The following is an 18653-nucleotide window of genomic DNA, read 5'->3' on the forward strand; positions in this document are numbered from 1 at the left end:
TTGACAATGCAAGTGCATATAATGATCAGTCTAAGGCTCGAAACATGCAGCAAGGTTCAGCTGTTTATGTTTCTCGGTAGAAATGCCGTGATAATTGCACTTGACAATGCCAGTCTAGGTATAATATGTCATTTTACATCAGAGTTGCAAGATTATAATACAACGTCCATGCTCCAACAGCCCCGGTGTTTATCTATCTATGCACAGAAATAAAGCAGCAATATGCATCTACAGTAATCTCATCTTTGTAAGGTTAGCGGTCTTAGAGCACCGAAATAGCTGCCATTGGCAGGCAATAGCAGTCCAGACGTCCAGTGCTACTCCGGAATCTCACTCAACTTCAGGATAAAGCAATTTCCACGGGATGGAGCAAGCTGGGAGGCGACATTGGTGGCACCGCTTCTTCCTGGGCACCAACCATTTCCAGGATCTTTCTTACGGTGGCTTGCAAATGATCACCACTGCCTTGGGTTGTATTTGGATGAATAGACTCCTTGTTTTGGAGACCTGTGTTTGATGACTTCACTTTTGATTGTGCTTTCGCTGACGTTACCGCGGTGGTGAACACGCCAGATTCCTTCAGTCCACGAATAATAGCCTGCAAAGATGAAACACACGAGGCGGTATTTTTTGTATGAGCTGTTTGCCTTCAATGTTGAGATAAATTTACTCCTAATAGATGTTTGAGGTTGTGACTTGCCATTGGGGCATATATGCGTGTCAAGACACCCTTCCTCAGAAGCTTCAAGTTGGTATCCTTGTCGTTCCATACAACATGTTCCCGGAACCTGAACAAAATATCAGACAAATATAATCTCTACTTAAGTGGGGTAGAGAGGAAGGGAAGTGCAGGCTGCAGGAAGGTAGGGGCGTTACCAGTTCCTCATTTCCTCGTCAGTAGCTGTTGATGCAATTATAAAGGCCTGGCATGCCAGAGTAGAAATGCAAATTTATTAGTACTATCAAACTTGCTGCTTACACAATCAGCTATGCTATGCAGCGGTGCAACTAAGTTATCCCATACAAGCTACATCAGTTGTTTGCTACAATTCAAATGAGATCAATGCATCACTGGAACTAAAAGAATGCATGATGTTTGACCACATAAGCAACAAGAAGTCAATGAGCTTTGCCCATGGAGCAAAGTAAAAAAACACAAATAAACTAACCAGTCTGTCAAATTCCAAGATAAAACATCTCTTGACATCTTCCTTTGTTGGCTTGCAGCCACACCTATCCCTCCTTGAAGTTAAGTCTGAGAACTTTGTGTAAGTGTAATGCAGAATAGCAGCTTCCTCCAACTTGATTTCACTACATGAATATAGAACTGATGACTAAAACAACCAGTAGAAACAAGCTAAAAATTGTTCTATGGACGACTTTAGCTTTATAAAATATATCTCATGTTTTCTGGTGCCTGTCATCTTACTTGGGGGTTTTCATGTAATTATGCCATCTATGAGCACCATTCGGACGCAGATGTTCCTGAACCCTGGCTGCTGATTTCCCATTACCATAAGTGAGGAAATAGTTTGGATTACCGCGTGTTGCTTCTTTGTATAGGCCAAAATATGTATCCTTTGGAAGATGATCATAGTTTTTCTTAAACATGGACACCTGCAAGATAAAAAAATTAATAAGAACTTACATAGTACTCCATCCATCCCATAATATAAGGGATTATGGCCCTTCTATTGAAAAATTATGGCCCTTCTAGTTTGTCCCAAAATATAAGGGATTTTGCTATACTAGTTGTCCCCTCAATCAATTCTAAGTCTAATTTCTTCCAACTTTAACCTCCAGCTAGCCTCCCACCCCAAACATCTCTTATTTAATAGGGGTATCCAACTCTTTTCACTCCAACCTTAACTTCCCAAAAGATGGCATAATCCCTTATATTATGGGACGGAAGTAGTATTTGGCATATGATGGTTGAGCTATGAACTCTACCAACAAACAATTTTAGCAAGAAAATTTTAAAAAACAGCTTGAAGCATATTGATACACATTATTGATCAAACACAACCTATAATAACCATTCAAGAAAAATATATAATTAAGTTATAGAAGTCACAACATAGAGACATGAGGTAATGGGGCTAACAGCAATATAGGGTATTGCATTAACTAAGGAAAAAGGTTAGCTAGTCTTCATCTCTCCACCAGACAACAAAACTTTATTCTCATTAAGCTTTTCTTCTTTTGATAGGATACACAAGAAGAATTAGTATTACCTTCTGCCTTCTGCCAGTTAAGGTTTCAATTTCTTATTGTAATGCAAAATGAAAGCTAACACATTGACTAAAGCAGGGCTATGCACTTCCTGCTGCCAGCGGTCACAATTTGTGAGCCTCTCTTTGATTTGCTAAAACTGGTAATAATAAAATTCTAATAGCACGACAAACTACAGGGAAGATCTTGTTCTCCACACACCACTAAATGCTACAGCATCACATAAGTGTTTGCAAAATACTAGTGATCAATTTTTTCTCTGAAGAAATATTGCTGTGGTGGTTTTCATTCAATTATGATTTATGTGGTATATGGGCACTCTTCCCCTTTACTTTTCTTACTTTTATTTGAATTAGCAATAACTTACACACCTCTGTGAAAGGATCTTTGATGTCATCCCGCTCAATGCTGCTCTCCTGGAAAAAAAAACGTACAATAATCAGATGTGAAACAGGCTACATACTTTAACAGTAAATTTATTCTGCAACTCACATAGTTGGGGAAGATGACCATGTCAACATTGTCAGGAACATCTAAAAGCAAACGCCTCAGAGAGTACTCCCGGGCACCAGCTGGATGAATTAACTCATCGGTATCAAGATGGATGATCCAGTCCATTCCAGCATCCTGAAATAATCACAAAGAGGAAAGTTCAAACCAAACTCAATACCAAATACAGGGGCTTTTGGATCGATGCAATATACTGCAAAATGCCTTAGTAAGTAAGCAGATCATTATAATCTTCTGTCAACTGCTAAGAATGGCCAATGTAAAATGACGTCCTTTATATTGCATTGGTATAATAGCAAACATATTACAGTGATCCAATGTAAAATGACGTCCTTTATGTTGCACTAATTTACAGTGGACTGACAAAAAGGATATTTAAATTACTGATGAGTGATGAGTAACTGTTGCCAGTGTTCGCATTTAAAAAAAAAAAACTTTACATACATTTGTTCCACCACCACATCATTGCTCACCCTACACACAAGGGAAAAGAAGAAAGAATATAAAGGCAAAAAATGTTATTAAACTAAGTTAACTCTACCAGAGGATGTTCCCATTTTATTACTGCAGTGCTGCTACTCAAAATTGCCTCATATCTACATGTTTGTTTTGTATTATGCTGCATAGTTCAACAGCGAGGCTTAAACATGCTCCAATGACAAATTATTGTTCCCCTTAGAAAATGAGGGAAATATAATAAAAATAGTTGAAAATGGGTAACAAAAGGCTTTAGTGCTTTTGAATAAAAAAAGCGATAATTATCATCATTAGTTCATTACGGAAGAGCATAAAATATTTCTAATGTAATTGAACACTATTGAGCATGTAAAAGAAACAGCTCATACCCTTGCCATAATGATAGCCATTTCCATGTTCAGCGATTGCTTGACAAATAGTTCATAATTGCACGGTTTGTAAAAGAAACCTGCCAGCCAAGTCTCATTCCAAATGCGACTGAAAATGGTTTAACAGTAGAAGTTCAGGCACAGAAATGTCAAGAAAAATGCAGCACACACTTGTTAGCAACATAAATATAATTCACTTGCACAAGAGAACCAAGAATACAGGACATGATACAGATTCCAATCAACAAGAATACTGAATGCTCAGATCTTGTAAAAAATGTATAAGACTTTATTATCACTAATTATAATCTATATCTTGTTAAAGCAGTCTTACCTACAAGAATTAAATTTTAGATAGTTGGAGAACCAATACCCAACGGATATTCAGTTTTTACATGAACTAAGTGCTTTTCAAAAAGGGAACTATAAATAGCTTCTCAGACTCAGTATATCACCATACCTTCTGTCCTGTTTCTCTTTCAGCTCTTTAGTTCTGTAAATGACTTTTACACCCTAAATTAGAAACAAAAAAGGGAGTCAGAATTAGATCATCCACAAGTTACATAACAAAAGGATGCAGAGTTATTTACCCGAATGGATTCAAGAACTGATGTGACAGCTGGTTTTGCAGCCTCTCCTTCAACAAAAAGGAAGAAGTGTGAAACACCAATGACCTTGTGGTAGTACAACCATGGAAGAATTTGGTGTAGGCCTGCGGATGTGCTTCCTGTGATACAGATCTGCAGTATAATGAAGGTACATCAAGGGACATTATCAGCTAAACATAAGCTCATGTCATGGTGCAAATTCTCACAAATAATAAAGATTTAATTTCATGTTCAAATTCAACATAAAAGCAGACAATTCAAGGCATGATCATCATATAGGTCTTCTCTATTCATGAACTATCTAAAACCATAGGAGGCGCATGAGCATGCTTTCTGGAGCTGCTATGCAGGATGCTTGATTACAACTCCATGCACTATCCATATCAATGCAAAATACAGGATGTTCAAATGCTGACGTTTTAATGGTAAATGCAGGAAAATGTGCTAATGAATTATCACATGAATGGCCCCATTTGCCAAGAACTAGGCCAATGATTTCAGTATTTTGAACAATGTAGAAAACTATATAATGTTTACTACTGAACTCTAGACTAAACCCTATCAATCAAAGTTTTCAGAAGAATGTACCACTCAACATTGCTCTAAGTCAAACACATTTCCTATCTCTGAGCTACAGTGTGCGCTTGAAAAAAATCCTGTAAGCAAGCACTAACTTCCAAAATCCAAATCACATCAAACAGGATTCGATTTGATGCAATAGTGAAGAAGTAGGCCAGAAACACCACAGTGTACAACAAATAACTAATTAGCATTGAAGTAACAAAATACACTCATAGAAGATAAGCATTTGTCTGCAGAACAGACCTACGAACATAAGAAAAGCATATAACACCCGGAACAACCATTTGATAGCATTGCCGATTCCCTACTGTGAAAATAAAATATTGCTTTATTGCACGAAGAAACAGCATATGGTGACGATATCTCATCCTCGCGGCCACACAAATTCGATTTCACCAAAACATTTCAGGAACGCGATTCTCTTAACACCACGCGGGTTAACAGTTGGTACTTTTGGATTCACATCTAAAGCAAGCACAATTCCACGGCACGAGGTCACATCGACGAGATCTATCAGATCGGGAGGCGAATCGCACCTTAGGGGTTAATCCAGCGTCGGAGTCGAAGCCCCACCCGCGGTAGAGCGAGATGCCGTGGGAGGAGGACGCGCTCCGGCCGAGGATCTCCGCGCAATCAGCCGCCGCGGAGGAGGCCGACGAGGATGTGACGGCGAAGTAGGACCCGCCGCCGCCGCCGCCCCCCGAGGAGGACCCGAGCGGGCTGTTCTCCATCCCGGGGAACCTCTGCGTCTCCGCGGGCCACGCGGCGCCGGCCGGGTCACGCATCCCCCCTCTCCACTGCAGCGCGAAGGCGAACGCGGCCAGCGCCATCGGCAGCAGCGTGAGGAGCAGCAGCACCCGCGTCGCGAACGCCGCCGCCCCGCCCCCACCTCCTCCCCCGCCCGAGGCGGAGCCCCCGCCGCCGCGGTATCCCGCCATCGCGGAGAGGAGGGAGCGGCCGGTTGGTGGAGGTGGCGGCGGTGGCGGTGGAGAGAGAGAGAGACGCCTCCCACTCCACTAGTCGGTTCGTACTATCACCAAGGCTTGACTCCTCTCTCTCTCTCTACACACGAGGGTCTCGGGAAGAAGGAGACGACGACGAGACAAGATTAATGGGCCGGAGGAAGTGTTCGTTTGGGTCGTGCTTTTCGGCCCAGTAACGTTGGCCCTTCAAGTCGAGATCTCCTTCAAGTCTGCATAGGCGCGTTTGGTTCAGAAAGACTAATTTGCACGCGAATGCTAAACGGCCCGTTTAAGTCATATGCCGGCCCATTTATGGTATACAGGTTTTTTTTTTACTTTATGGGTATAAAGTTTGCATGTATAAATTTATATGTATAAAGATTTTTCTATATAAAGTTTATATCAATATATCAATAATATATATATATATCCTTTTGTGTTTGTATTAATGTATATGTATATGTGTGTATATATATTAGTTTGTATGTATAAAGTTTATATAATCTAAAATGTGTGTATATATATTAAAGTTTATATGTCTAAAGTTTATGGGTATAAAGTTTATGGGTGTATATTTGTGTGTGTATATATATATATATCATTTATGTGTATAAAGTTTTGTATATATAAATTTATATGTATAAACTTTCTATGCATAAATTTTAGACCTATAAACTTATATAGGTAGGTAGGTAGGTATACGTATAATCCTAACCTCTAAACTGATCGCCGGCTCGACGCACACGCACGTGTATTAGACCCACCCCGTTTGGTTCCTAGCATCGTCTTAGCCTGGCACATCTCTCCCATCCGAGACGAGCATGGCCTGGTTTAGAAGTATATATACATGTGTTTCTTTGTTTGTATGAGTATAGCTACTAATATAAGATTACGGTTGGTTGCTTGTATTAGAGATATGGTATTAACGGACACATGATTGTATTTTTTTATCACATATACACAGTCAAAGCCAAATGGTAAAATTAACTGGCAAAATCCTCTAGCAAGCATTTCTCAAGATTGACCACTGCATTTTTTCCTCAAAGAACAATGTTGTAAAAGAAACACACGTGCCGATGTCATCATTTTCCATCCTACCTTTCCGTCTATGTTTGTGCTTATAAGCCAAATATTAATTCATAACTTTAAATTTAGAGTTTATTTTGAGATTTTTTCATCGTAATTTATTTTATAGACGTAGGTTTTAGATCGCTAAAAATATATATATAAAAATTTTATTTATAAATTATTTTTTATTTACAAATATGTCGTTTCACTCCTCCAGAAGCCAAAAGATGGGCACCTCTTACAATGCAGTAAACATGCAAACCTGCTCGTGGTTGATCACAACGACTTGCGATCATCTCCAACCTAAAATGGGAAGGAAAAAGCTTGGGAATCCAATGCTTCGATCATGGCGACATCGCACTTGGTATGCAGCTGTGGCCGCTGAGATCAGAATGCCATGTTACATGTTTCCAGTCCTTGGCCTACTATGCTACTGACCCACCTGCACTCAGCAAACCTGCATTGATTCAAGGGCGATTGGCAAACCTGCAACGGCACAAACGGCCAGAGAATTCGACCAAACTTTTCCAGAGCTCCTTAATTTGGAGCCTAGGATTTTAGAAACACAGAAATAGGAAAAGAAACAAAATTAGCATTAAGATGCCATGTATAAGCAAATCTCATACGAATACAAAACACATGGATTTGCAAGATAATATGTTTGATAGCTTCAGGAGAAAATAACACAAAAAATTGGGTTGCTTCTGGAGAGAGAGGAGAGATAAAGAGGAAGATGCATTGGAGTTCTTAAAGGAAAATCAAAATAAGGCTGAAGCTCATGTACAATATACCTGTAGAATTGGGGTATAGGATTACAATCCAAAGAAATTTAGCTAGCTTCAATCCTATGTTCCAAACAGTCTAATTGAGAAACTTTTCTTGTGATTTGAATCATTTGAAATTCCCATGAAAGTACTCCGTTCCGAAGGAGTCCTCAGATTTTACTAACAAAGCCTCTAACCTCGTCAACATAGTTTTCTTGTACTTGAAAAATATTATTCTATCACCTAGTCGTTATAGAGAAGAGAACCGAGAACTTTCTTGTCTTTTAGTTTCCATGCTCGTAACTGAAAAGTTCAGGTTGTTGATAGATCATCATGTATCAGGTTCAGATCAACAAGACCAGAAAACGTTCAGACTGTCAGCAAAAAAGATCAAGACAGAAAGGTCTCTCAGCCTTGTTTAGTTGCCAAAGCTTTTTGGCAAAAGGGTCCGTTGAACGTTTAACTGGATATCGAAAGGGATTATCGGACACGAATAAAAAAAATTTTAGATTCCACCAAGAAACTGCGAGGCAAATCTTTTGGGCATAATTAATCTGTCATTAGCACATGTTGGTTACTGTAGCACTTATGACTAATCATATTCTAATTAGGGTCAAAAGATTCGTCTAACGATTTTCCCGTAACTGTTTTAATGTTCATGTATATTTAATGCTTTATTTAGGTGTCCAAAGATTCGATGGGATGTTTGTGAGAAAAGTTTTTGGGACTAAACATGGCCTTATCAGAAGATATCAAAATCTCAAAAAAAAAAAACCTCCGTTTTGCTCCGCATTTCTGCAATATTGGAGATGCATGGTAGCAAGATGCCAGCCATGGTCCAATCCGTTTCGTATGCACATATACAGATGCCACACACGTACAGGTACAGAGACCATATCAGAGCATACAGACAATTATACAAAAGATGCGTGCTGCCATGTTTGTTAGTTCAGACCTTCAGAATTATTATTAACTGCATCCACATGCTGTGTCGCCCTGACGAGAGTGGCTGTGATTTGCGCCGCGATATTCGGGAGGCCCCCAAAATGCACGTTGTCTTTCGCATCTGGCAATGATCTTGTCCGTCCAAAATATATTTGTTTTCAACTTAAACTACAGGTTGACAATTTGTACTGAACTAGTGCTTATTAAGCCGCATAAAAGCCACTTTGATAATATAAAACTAAGACGGAAGATTTATTTCTGCTACCAGTAGATATCATGGTAGTTGTCGAAGTTATAATTAATTTAGAGATAAATATATTAATGTGAAACTTCTCTTGTCTTCTCAGCTATCAACCACCATGGCATAAGTATCAAGCACACGGGGGGTATTTTAGCAAGCAGAAGAAGGCAATCTGATGTTTCCTTAGTGAGCATAGCTTGTGGCTCAATTTTCATATTATCATAATCATGGCTACTGTCATGTAAACATTGGTAGATGGCACAAACGCATCACATTTGCTACATCAATAGTGACACTTGCTGCTATAGCATGACAAATTCCTTCTACACACTACAAAGACATTCAGGGCTATTAACAAGTTATAATTTCCTATGCGAGATACATCAGCTAATCCAATCCAAATAGTGTGTCAGCAACACTTGGAAGTTCAAGTCCCCACTAAGTACTGTATAGTGAAGGGATCAGATATAGGGCCTGTTTGAAAAGCTTGTGGCAACCGTAGCTTCTCACAGAATCTTTCAGAAGTCAGAAGCTCTTCTAAACAGTACGCAACTTCTAAGAATCTGAAGTTGCAGAATCCAGAAAATGAACTAGAAGCCAAAAACTGGTTTCCTAGCTTTTCCAGATTACGAGAAGCTGGCTTTTCAGCAGCTGCTTTCCAGAATCTTTAAGCTCCTTAAACAGGTCCACAGTAACATTTAAATAGTTTGAGCCGCCGTGTTAAATTTATAGTGTTAAGATTTCATCGGCTTTTTACAAATAATATATCGACCAATAACATGTTTTCTATGTGGGAAGCACTGTACTGTCTAAGTTAAAAAAATGAAATGAATAAGGAGAAGCTAGGTAATGATTCAAAACTAATAATACTAGCAAATTAAACTTCTCAATTTAATTAGCATGAGGTAGTTAGGGCCTGGGAAGCAACAATCTCTATTGTTTAACCATACATATTAGTAGTCCTGGGCTCCTGGCCCTGTGGCCCCTGGACTTCCCTGGCTTGGCTAAACTCTACCAGACCAACCACCAACACATCCCAATCGTTCAAGACAACTCTATGTAACTTGCCCAACTAAACTCCGAAAGATAATGAGAATATCAGATCAGATTTATATTGACAGAAATGTTTACACTAGCTAATATTAGCAAAAAGAAACCTAGAAATATCTTCTATTACTTTTCCAACTGTATTTAGAAACAGTTCCTCTCACTATATCGATTTTTATTTCATGGCAGATGTTTTCTAAGCAGTATGCTCCTTACTAATAACTCAGAGATTTTTTCCAGTAATTGTATGGCTTTAAGACATACATTTTTAGGTTTTAAAAACATTTATCCCTAAATCAAATATAGTATTAGCAGACAAATTATATAGGGACAGACTTGAAAGAGAGTCAAATAAAAGGTAAATACCACTGAAGAGAAGATTCCATTCCCCTGTTTGTCTTTTTCAAAAACCTATCCTTTCCGAAAATGACCAATGGAAGGAATCTAATTCCCATGGGTTCTTATGTACTGTGTGTTTGACAGCAAGCTTTAGATTCCAATGAATCTTCCCCACTTTTTATACCAAGCACATAAACTTGAAAATGGCCACTTCTTCTTTTCCTTTTTTTTTTTCAAATCTTCCACCTTTAATATAATTGCATCTATATATTTATTCAAGCTCTGCCACTGATTGCAAGTAACTTTTAAACAAGTCCAGACGATGCCCTCAACTAAAAGAAAAAATAAACATGCTCTTTTGTAATTAAAAAGCGAATGGATCCCAGCTAAGTTGATATTTTGAATAATCTAACTATACCATTTTAATTATAAGCCTCTTTTTCACAGTGTATATATATATATATATATATATATATATATATATATATATATATATATCGGTGTATCATCACACAATCCTGCAGGCTCAAGACAGGCATACTGAAGTGCCCATGTCTGTGGACCTTGTGATGTTTGAGCAAAAACAGCGACAAACGCCCCAGGTATTTAGAAGAAAAGAAAAGAATAAACAGAGAACTGAAATGACTCCTCTGCCCTTGACCTAAACAGCAAAAGAAAAAAAATATCCAAGGCAAAAGCTTAATTATCAATCAACATCTTTACTACTACTCCCTTTCTTAATTTCTTTTTGGAGCCTCACTCTCTTCTTTGCTCAGTTAATTAATCAATTAAACATTTCCCTTTCGACCTCTTCTTTTTAATTTTTCTTTTTTTCAATGAGAGATGTGTGCAGTGACTGCGAGTGATTAGGATCGAGCTCACGTCGTTTTCGCCGTGTCACTGATTGGTGTCTGGCTCTGGCTTAGCTTCTGGGCTTTGCTTGCTTGCTTCAGGTTCCTAAGCAGTAATTAATTATCTCTGAATAATCAAGTTCCGTGCCATGATTTGGTACACATGTAGTACCAGAGTGTTCAGCTTATTTGTCACTGAAAATTTTATATATTCCTCGTGCTTATCTTGTGAGGAAAAGTTTGGATATATCAAGATGATATGTCATCACCTAGGTCCAGTAGCTTGAAGTCCAGTATTGTTCAAACATTGAACTTTTTTATATAATGTTTATTGTCTCTGTAAAAGAATGTTCCTGGAGTTATTAATATATAGATATTTGTATAAGTATGTAATATATCGATGAATATTATACAGTTTACTTACTAGATTTTATAGATATAGCCTGAAAGAATTTAATTCCAAAATTGTGTGTTTTTTATATTGTGCTGATGTTGTTTTTTTTCAATAAAAAGATGGTAGGATAGACTATAAGTGTTATTTTGAGAAAAAAAATCAATATTTATATATCTCTAAATTTTTCCAATAATTAGTGAGTACCTTACAGCAAAACTAAAATTCAGTTAAGATGTGTACGTGTAGTTTGTGAAGCTTGCAAAACAACATCCATAATTAGGATACTGTCTATGTGCTACTCTTCTGTCCCAAAAAGACTTGACCTACGATCAGATGTAACATTTTCTAGTACAACGAATTTACATAACCGTCTATCTAGATTCACTGTAATAGAAGTGGCCACAGGTTGAGTCTTTTTTTTTTGGGGGGGATGAAGAGGATAGTATAAAGATGCACATCATGCATGGCATCATATCACTCATGGAACAATTAACTGGAAAGGCCAGACATGTCCTTCCCACCTAACCATTTTTTGTTTACGTATATGCAATCAAATTAAGTTGATCATGACATGTGAGGTAGATTTTTCTCCCCCTAGGTAACCAAAATGTCACCAAGTTTGGATTAACAATAACAACAAACTAGAACCATGCATATACATCCACAGCAATCAATTTGTATTACAATTGGAGAGGGTGTAGATTTATGTCTATATATATATCTTCATCACACCTCAAGCCGAAAATTTGAAAAACAAAAAGGAAGATATGGACAATATACACAAGTTCCTTATCATGACCAACAAACATATGAATATAATTACACATGTTTAATCACCCCAAAAACAAAAAACCCCACATAAATTAATTTACAAATGATGATGAGGCGACCATACAGATATATAGGAGAGAAAAGATCAAGGGTGAAAGAATTTCATAACAAATGTTCTTGCATGCCAAGTGTATGTGTATCTTGATGTACTTACTTTTGTTGCAGACAGAGAGAGACAGTGATCACATTTAACTTAATCTTGGTTTTAATTACCACCAGCTTAATTGGCTTAGCTACCATGCAAAGTAGCTAGCTTTTGCTTGCTTCTGCAGTGATCACTTCTTCTCCGGCTCAGCTGCCGGCGCGGCGGGCTCGGCGGCGGCCTCCGCCGGCTTCTCCGCCTCCTCCTTCTTCTCCTCTACCACCTCCGCCGACGGGGCCTCGGCCGCCGCCGCCGCCTCCTCGGTCGCGGCGGCGGGCTCGGCTGGGGCCGCCGCCTCCTCCTCCTTCTTCTCCTCCTCCACGGCGACTTCCCGGGAGGTGGTCTCCGCCGCCGGCTCGGCCTTGGGCTCCTCCTTGGGGACGAAAGGCGCGACCTTCTCCAGGATGAAGGCGATCGCCGGCGAGACCGGCGTCGTGCCGGACTTGGCCACCGCGTCGCTCACCAGCTTGGCTCCGGGGAATTCTGAGAGAGAGAGAGAGAGAGAGATAAGTTTCACTATAAGAAAAATATTCATGGAAATTTATTTTTTATTTTGTACATCAAAAAATAAAATATTTAAGGGCCACCTAATGAAAAAAAATGTTTGTTTAGGAATAGTAGTGTGAAATCCTTTCAATATTGGGGTCAAACGACAGTTTTGTAAACGCAAAATAATTTAAAAATGAAACTTTTATATATTTTTTTAGCGATCACAAAGTAATGTTGGAAAATAAATTTCGGTGAAAAAATCCTAAAATCATCTTTAATTTTAAGGTTAGAAATTTAAATTTTGACTTATAAGCATAAACAGAAGCAAAAAAAAAATGGGGTGATTATCATTTTGTAGTTGTGCCCAAATCTGAGGCTTCTCACACATACGAGATATTTTAAGGTACACCGAGAGAAAGAGTAGATTTTATGGTTTATGTTTAACTTAAAACCTTGTTAGTTTCGTTGGTTTTTGTTTGACTATTTTGGTTTTTGTCCGCATCAGCTATGGTAAAGGAGTTAGCATGTGAGATTCTGTTCAAAGAGACATAGATGAGAAGATTCCTATGAAGTTCAATTGTCTAACAAGAGGGAATAAAGTCCAGATTGATGTTCAGAGGGTAAATAGTAAAGGTCCCTATCGAATAAAAACATAATAGAATGGATAAGCAAGATGGCTAAAAGCAACTAGGGATTCTATTTGTTTACAAAAAGGGTGATTGCTAAATGGTAACTAATGCTTTTAAAAAAATTATCTTCTTTCTGATGTTATGATCTATTTTGGAAATACACTAAAGGGTGATAAACCTTCTTTATTTTCATATAAAAATGCATTTTTACATGGAAATGTAAAAAACACAAGTTACATATTTTATTAAAAAATACTGTAATTATTATATTCCGTACATGATGTGATCAAATAGAAAACCAATAATACTTGATTTTGTCCATTCTTACCAATCTTAGCCAATTCCTCAAGGAACTTGGTGACTGCAGGTGCGTTCTTCTTGATTTTGCTGGCTGGTTTTTTGTCCTTTAACAAAGCCTACAATATTTTTACAGAAAAAGGATGTAAATTATCATCTCACTTGAGCAAGGATGTCCTCAAGAAACCTAAAAGAACACCTGAAAACCTCTTACCTTAATCTCAGGAGGAGATGATTCAACAGCCTCCACAACCTTGGGCTCCAGCTCTGTCTTCTTGTCATCAATCTCCTTGCCAATCTCCTCCTATACAAACACATATACACATCACAAACCAATCAATAAAAAAATATGTGAAAATAAACATAATTTCACCTTCCAAAGAGTGTGTGTATCCCTAGTACCCTACCTTGTTGAAGGATTTCAAGAACTCAGCAGCAGCAGCCTTCTTGCCATCCTTGTCAAAGAACTTGTTGAGTCCAGGGAGAACCTTGGTCTTCCAAACACTGGCCATCTCTCTCCTTCAAGAATCTATACTCCAAAATCATAACAAAAAACAATAACAAACATCATAAGAAAAAAAAATCCACAACAAAATCCCTTCTTAAAACTCAAAACAAAAATCTACAGGAGAGTTTATATTATCATGGAAACTAGAGATCAAGGAATGAATCCATGGAAGAAATATATGATCAGAGCAAGATAGAGAAGAAACATACATGTAGGCAGCAAGGAGAAAGAAAGAGAGAAATAAAGGAAGATGTCTTCTTGGCTTCCTTCCTGTGATGTGTTGTAGCTGTGATCACCAGCCTATCAATGGGCAGCAGTACAGGAGCCACCCTTGCCCATGAGAGTGATATATAATGGGCTGGCCAGAAAGCCACCCTGAACTTGGGAGATATTTACATGAATGCCCCTGGGTATGACCCTCAATTGGTCATTTGGTTTGGAGGTGGCAGGGGCATAAGTGTCAAAATGGAGGAGATTATGGAAGGGGTGTCATTAAGCCACGGAGGAGATGGTGGTGGATCGTGGAGGCTTGAAAGCTGCGCTGGACGAGAGAGAAGAGGAAGTGTTTTTTTTTCTTTTTTTTTGTGTGGCTAGGATCCTCTGTGCCATGACTCTGTAATCTGTTATCAACTGGATGGATGATGATGAAGTTACTTTGATTTGAGTAATTTATTTAAGCAAATAAAGGGTTATAAAAATTAGGGAAATAGTATTGCTTGCGTGTGTGTATATATGCCGTTTTATAAAATAGGAGCACTTAAGTTAAGAAACCAATAGTTAGAAAAATATGAATTAGTTATGCAATTTAATGAGTTCTCCCTTGTCTTTGGTTTTTTTTCCCTGAATGTGAGATCATCATCCAGCATGCACCTTTTCCTATATGATACTAATCACTTTTTAGGGAAAGGGGTTATTTGTATATTATTGATAGCGAGTTCACATCAAACTAGCGTCTCTTTTGCAAGAAGCAAGAATGTTATGAAATATATACTGGACACATCGTGTTATTATTACCTTATTCTAAAAGTAGTGTGTATTTAAAAGCTAATTAAACTTCAGCAAAAGCAGCAACACCATGTATCTGCCCCGGGCTAATTCAATGTCTTTCTCATTGATTTTGCTAAACAACAATAACTATATATTATTGTCCAAACTTTTCCATGTTGTTACCACATACATACTTTGTTTCATATTATAAGATTTTTTGGTTTACTTAAATTCATCAATATATCAATATATATGTGTTTAGATTTATTATCACACAAATGAATCTAGTTAAAGCTAAAAAGTCTTATAATGTGAAACGAAGAAAATATATAATTGGATATATATGAGCCTACCGTAACTACCACCACATATTATACCAATTTACGTTTAGAGTTTTTTTTGAGAACATACGTTTAGATTTTATTTAAAATGCGGGATTGTGAAATCACAGGAATAAAACAAACATGAAATGGCATGCCAGACACATTGAATTCCTACAGGATTTCAAAACGCCAGGAAAACTTCAAAATTGATGTTTGATTGGTACACATAAAAACACACGAATTATAGACACAACAAAGTCAGACGTAAGACCTTATGCTTATTTTACTCCAAAATTCATTTATAATAGCTTATTCCATAGAAATGTCAAAGAAATTGGTAGGAATTAGTCATTTAATTCAAAGAGATTTATAGGATTATTTTCTATTAAAAATAAATCCCCATAATTTATATGGTTTTTTTTCGTTTCAAATAAACCCTTAACCAACTGCATCTTTCGAAACACGCCACTCGCTAGACTAGGGGAAGCCTCACATCCTTAACCCCACAGAAGATCGGGTAGAGCCAGATAATACTAACAGTGTCCATGGCACTGGCATTCTTGCGTGTGGCCCACACCTGCTCGACTGTGGGGCCCACACCCTCCAAGGAGAGAGAGAGGTAGCGTGAGCTCCTCGAAGAAGCAACTCCCAGCCAATCACAGCCCTCATCCTGGGCCAAGAAAGAAGCCAATATATAAATAGTATATACTACTCTCAAACAATTACATTGATCAGAAGTTTAATGGGGCAAAACCCCAGCTAACTTGCCACCTAATGGTCTCAGGTTAGACAAAATCCAGCAGCTGTGTTGAGCAGTGTTTGTTTAGTAAGTTAACTTGCAGCATTAGCTAGAATACCCTTCACATCTCCTTCCTTCAAGATTTTTATTAGGATATTTTAGGGTTTTGAGGCTGGTTGTATGGAGAGGAGGGTGTTGCACTCCAGTGTGCTGGCATGAATGGTACCTCTACCTGCATGACAGCTCCCCTCCTTCCCAACTGGCCGTAGGTGTCTGCCACTTCGGATATATATACGCTATTTCTGTTTATATCGAGAGAAAAAAAAAGTCTATTTGTTCTTCTTGTATCTCTCATGTCTCTCTTGTATATCTTCTTTTTCTTTTTACAAGAAAGAATAAGAAGATGTCGATAATAATTATAATGACGATGATGAGGAGGAGTCTGCAAGTATAAATAAACTGTTTTTCCTTTGGGATATAAGACTATTTGTTTGTTTTGGTGGAAATAAAATGTTTCATATATAGTTAGCAAGATTGGGTCTAGCAAGAACCAATAACTACATGAAAAAATTGAAAGAAAACAACACAAAACATAGGCCCTCCTCTACTGTCCTGAATAATAGAATTCATGCCCACTTGCCACATGACAGCCCTCATTTGCTGTCAGATGTTTATGAGCCATGTAACGAGAACAGCTAATAACTGATGCATTCCTCAATCAACAAACACCAATTCTTAAATTAGTTGAAAAAAAATTTTATGCATTATTTTGTTCTAGTCAGCAAGCTATGCTTGAGTGTGTGCAGCACACAAGCAACCATGGTGTGCTTCAACTCTGCTTCTCTGCACACAATCAATTAGGTCAGAAATGGTTTCCTGAAAAGATAATTAGGAGCCCCAGGAATCAAAATTTCCAGGTCAAGTTACTTGTAATGACTGGACACTCAACTGATGAGCTAAGATTCGTTTGTTTAATACCCAACGGAATAAAACTTAATTTCCGTGCAAATACTGTCTGCATCACCAATCAGGTTAGGTTATTATTCAGGATAACCAAACCATCCCTCCAAGTAATAGCTCTGTTGCCTTCTTGGCAAAATGAGTACTATGGTTATGACAGAAATTGTGAAGAATTTTCATCGCAAAATAAAGGAAATTGCAGAGTTTTTTTTAATATTTTTTGCTAGGAGAAAAATCAATGTATTTCCCCTTTTTGCCAGCATATTCGCCAAGAATACTAGGAATTGTATGTAATCATCTGCCCCACAAAAAATACGTAGTATATGTACTAGTATATTGCTAATTGTACAACTATTTATTCAGGAGCAGTTGGTATTAATTATTCGATACACTTGATTTAGGAGTACCATCTTACAATGATTGAGGATGTTTTTGTAATCATATTTCCTTTGTACTACGTATGAGGTGATTACATAGTACCATCTCACAGTGATCTAGGAATCCTGCAATCATAATTCCTTGCAAATATTCACAAACATAAAGAATAGTTTTTGGTTGCTTTTACACTAACAAAATTCCTAAACAGTGACACCCCCAGAGCATCTATGTCCCAACTACTGCTTCTGCTCAAACAGAAAGTTTAGGTGAGTTAGCTACTGATTTCCAAGGCATACAATATACATCCACATATTCTCTTATATGTAAGTGGAGAAACACCTAGATTTTCTCGCTAGCTTCACGAGGTGGTGGATTAGACAGTCTGGATTCGAAATCTTACTTCTACCCATTTAATTGATATTAGATCATTCCATAATATCCAAGTCTTTTATATGTAAGTGGTATGTATGTACATAGATACACAACAATTCTTCATCACAGATCATGAAAAATACAGGAACTAATAAAATATATGAATCAATTACTATATATGCTAATGACCCCATCAGGCACAAATTAATTCAATCAATCATGCAACAAGTTCAAAACATTCCTATACATGCAACACACAATCTTCTTGAACCGTCCAGGCCCATCAGTTTAGCTGTCATATATTCTTGAAATTGGTCGTTGCTAACCGTGATTTGCTAATGGCACAAGTTGGCACGATCTCTCTAGATTACTACATTTTTTCACAACGATTAATTAGTTTAAGTACAGTATGATTGTGCTATACGTAGGCATGCACGTCTGAAACAGCTGTCCTTAGCATCCAGTATGGAAATAGCTTGAGCATGACTACAGACTTGTTCAACAAGATTGCATTGACAGGTACATTGACAGAATATTCCGTGTTCTTAACGCGTTTGTTTAAGAAATATATAGTCCCATATCTTTTCAGGTATGCTTATGCTTATAATTA

The 18653-nt window shown here is 37.8% G+C and overlaps 2 protein-coding genes across 2 annotated transcripts; both read right to left on the reverse strand.

The window, feature by feature from the left end:
* Positions 1-88: 88 nt before the first annotated feature.
* LOC102705292 (glycosyltransferase-like KOBITO 1) lies at positions 89-5824 on the reverse strand. Its single transcript, XM_006643893.3, has 11 exons — positions 5314-5824; positions 4178-4327; positions 4048-4100; positions 3588-3696; positions 2725-2859; positions 2604-2648; positions 1430-1617; positions 1170-1311; positions 877-923; positions 701-788; positions 89-598 (listed from the first exon to the last, which is right to left on the reverse strand). Exons 1-11 carry the CDS (start codon positions 5713-5715, stop codon positions 341-343), a joined length of 1617 nt encoding a protein of 538 aa, XP_006643956.3. The 5' UTR covers positions 5716-5824; the 3' UTR covers positions 89-340.
* Positions 5825-12019: 6195 nt separating this feature from the next.
* Positions 12020-14603, reverse strand: LOC102705570 (salt stress root protein RS1-like). Its single transcript, XM_006643894.3, has 5 exons — positions 14494-14603; positions 14184-14305; positions 13991-14080; positions 13808-13895; positions 12020-12844 (listed from the first exon to the last, which is right to left on the reverse strand). Exons 2-5 carry the CDS (start codon positions 14286-14288, stop codon positions 12495-12497), a joined length of 633 nt encoding a protein of 210 aa, XP_006643957.3. The 5' UTR covers positions 14289-14305; positions 14494-14603; the 3' UTR covers positions 12020-12494.
* Positions 14604-18653: the final 4050 nt, after the last annotated feature.

This window comes from Oryza brachyantha, chromosome 1 (genome assembly GCF_000231095.2).
Source record: "Oryza brachyantha chromosome 1, ObraRS2, whole genome shotgun sequence".
Taxonomy (NCBI): Eukaryota; Viridiplantae; Streptophyta; class Magnoliopsida; order Poales; family Poaceae; genus Oryza; species Oryza brachyantha.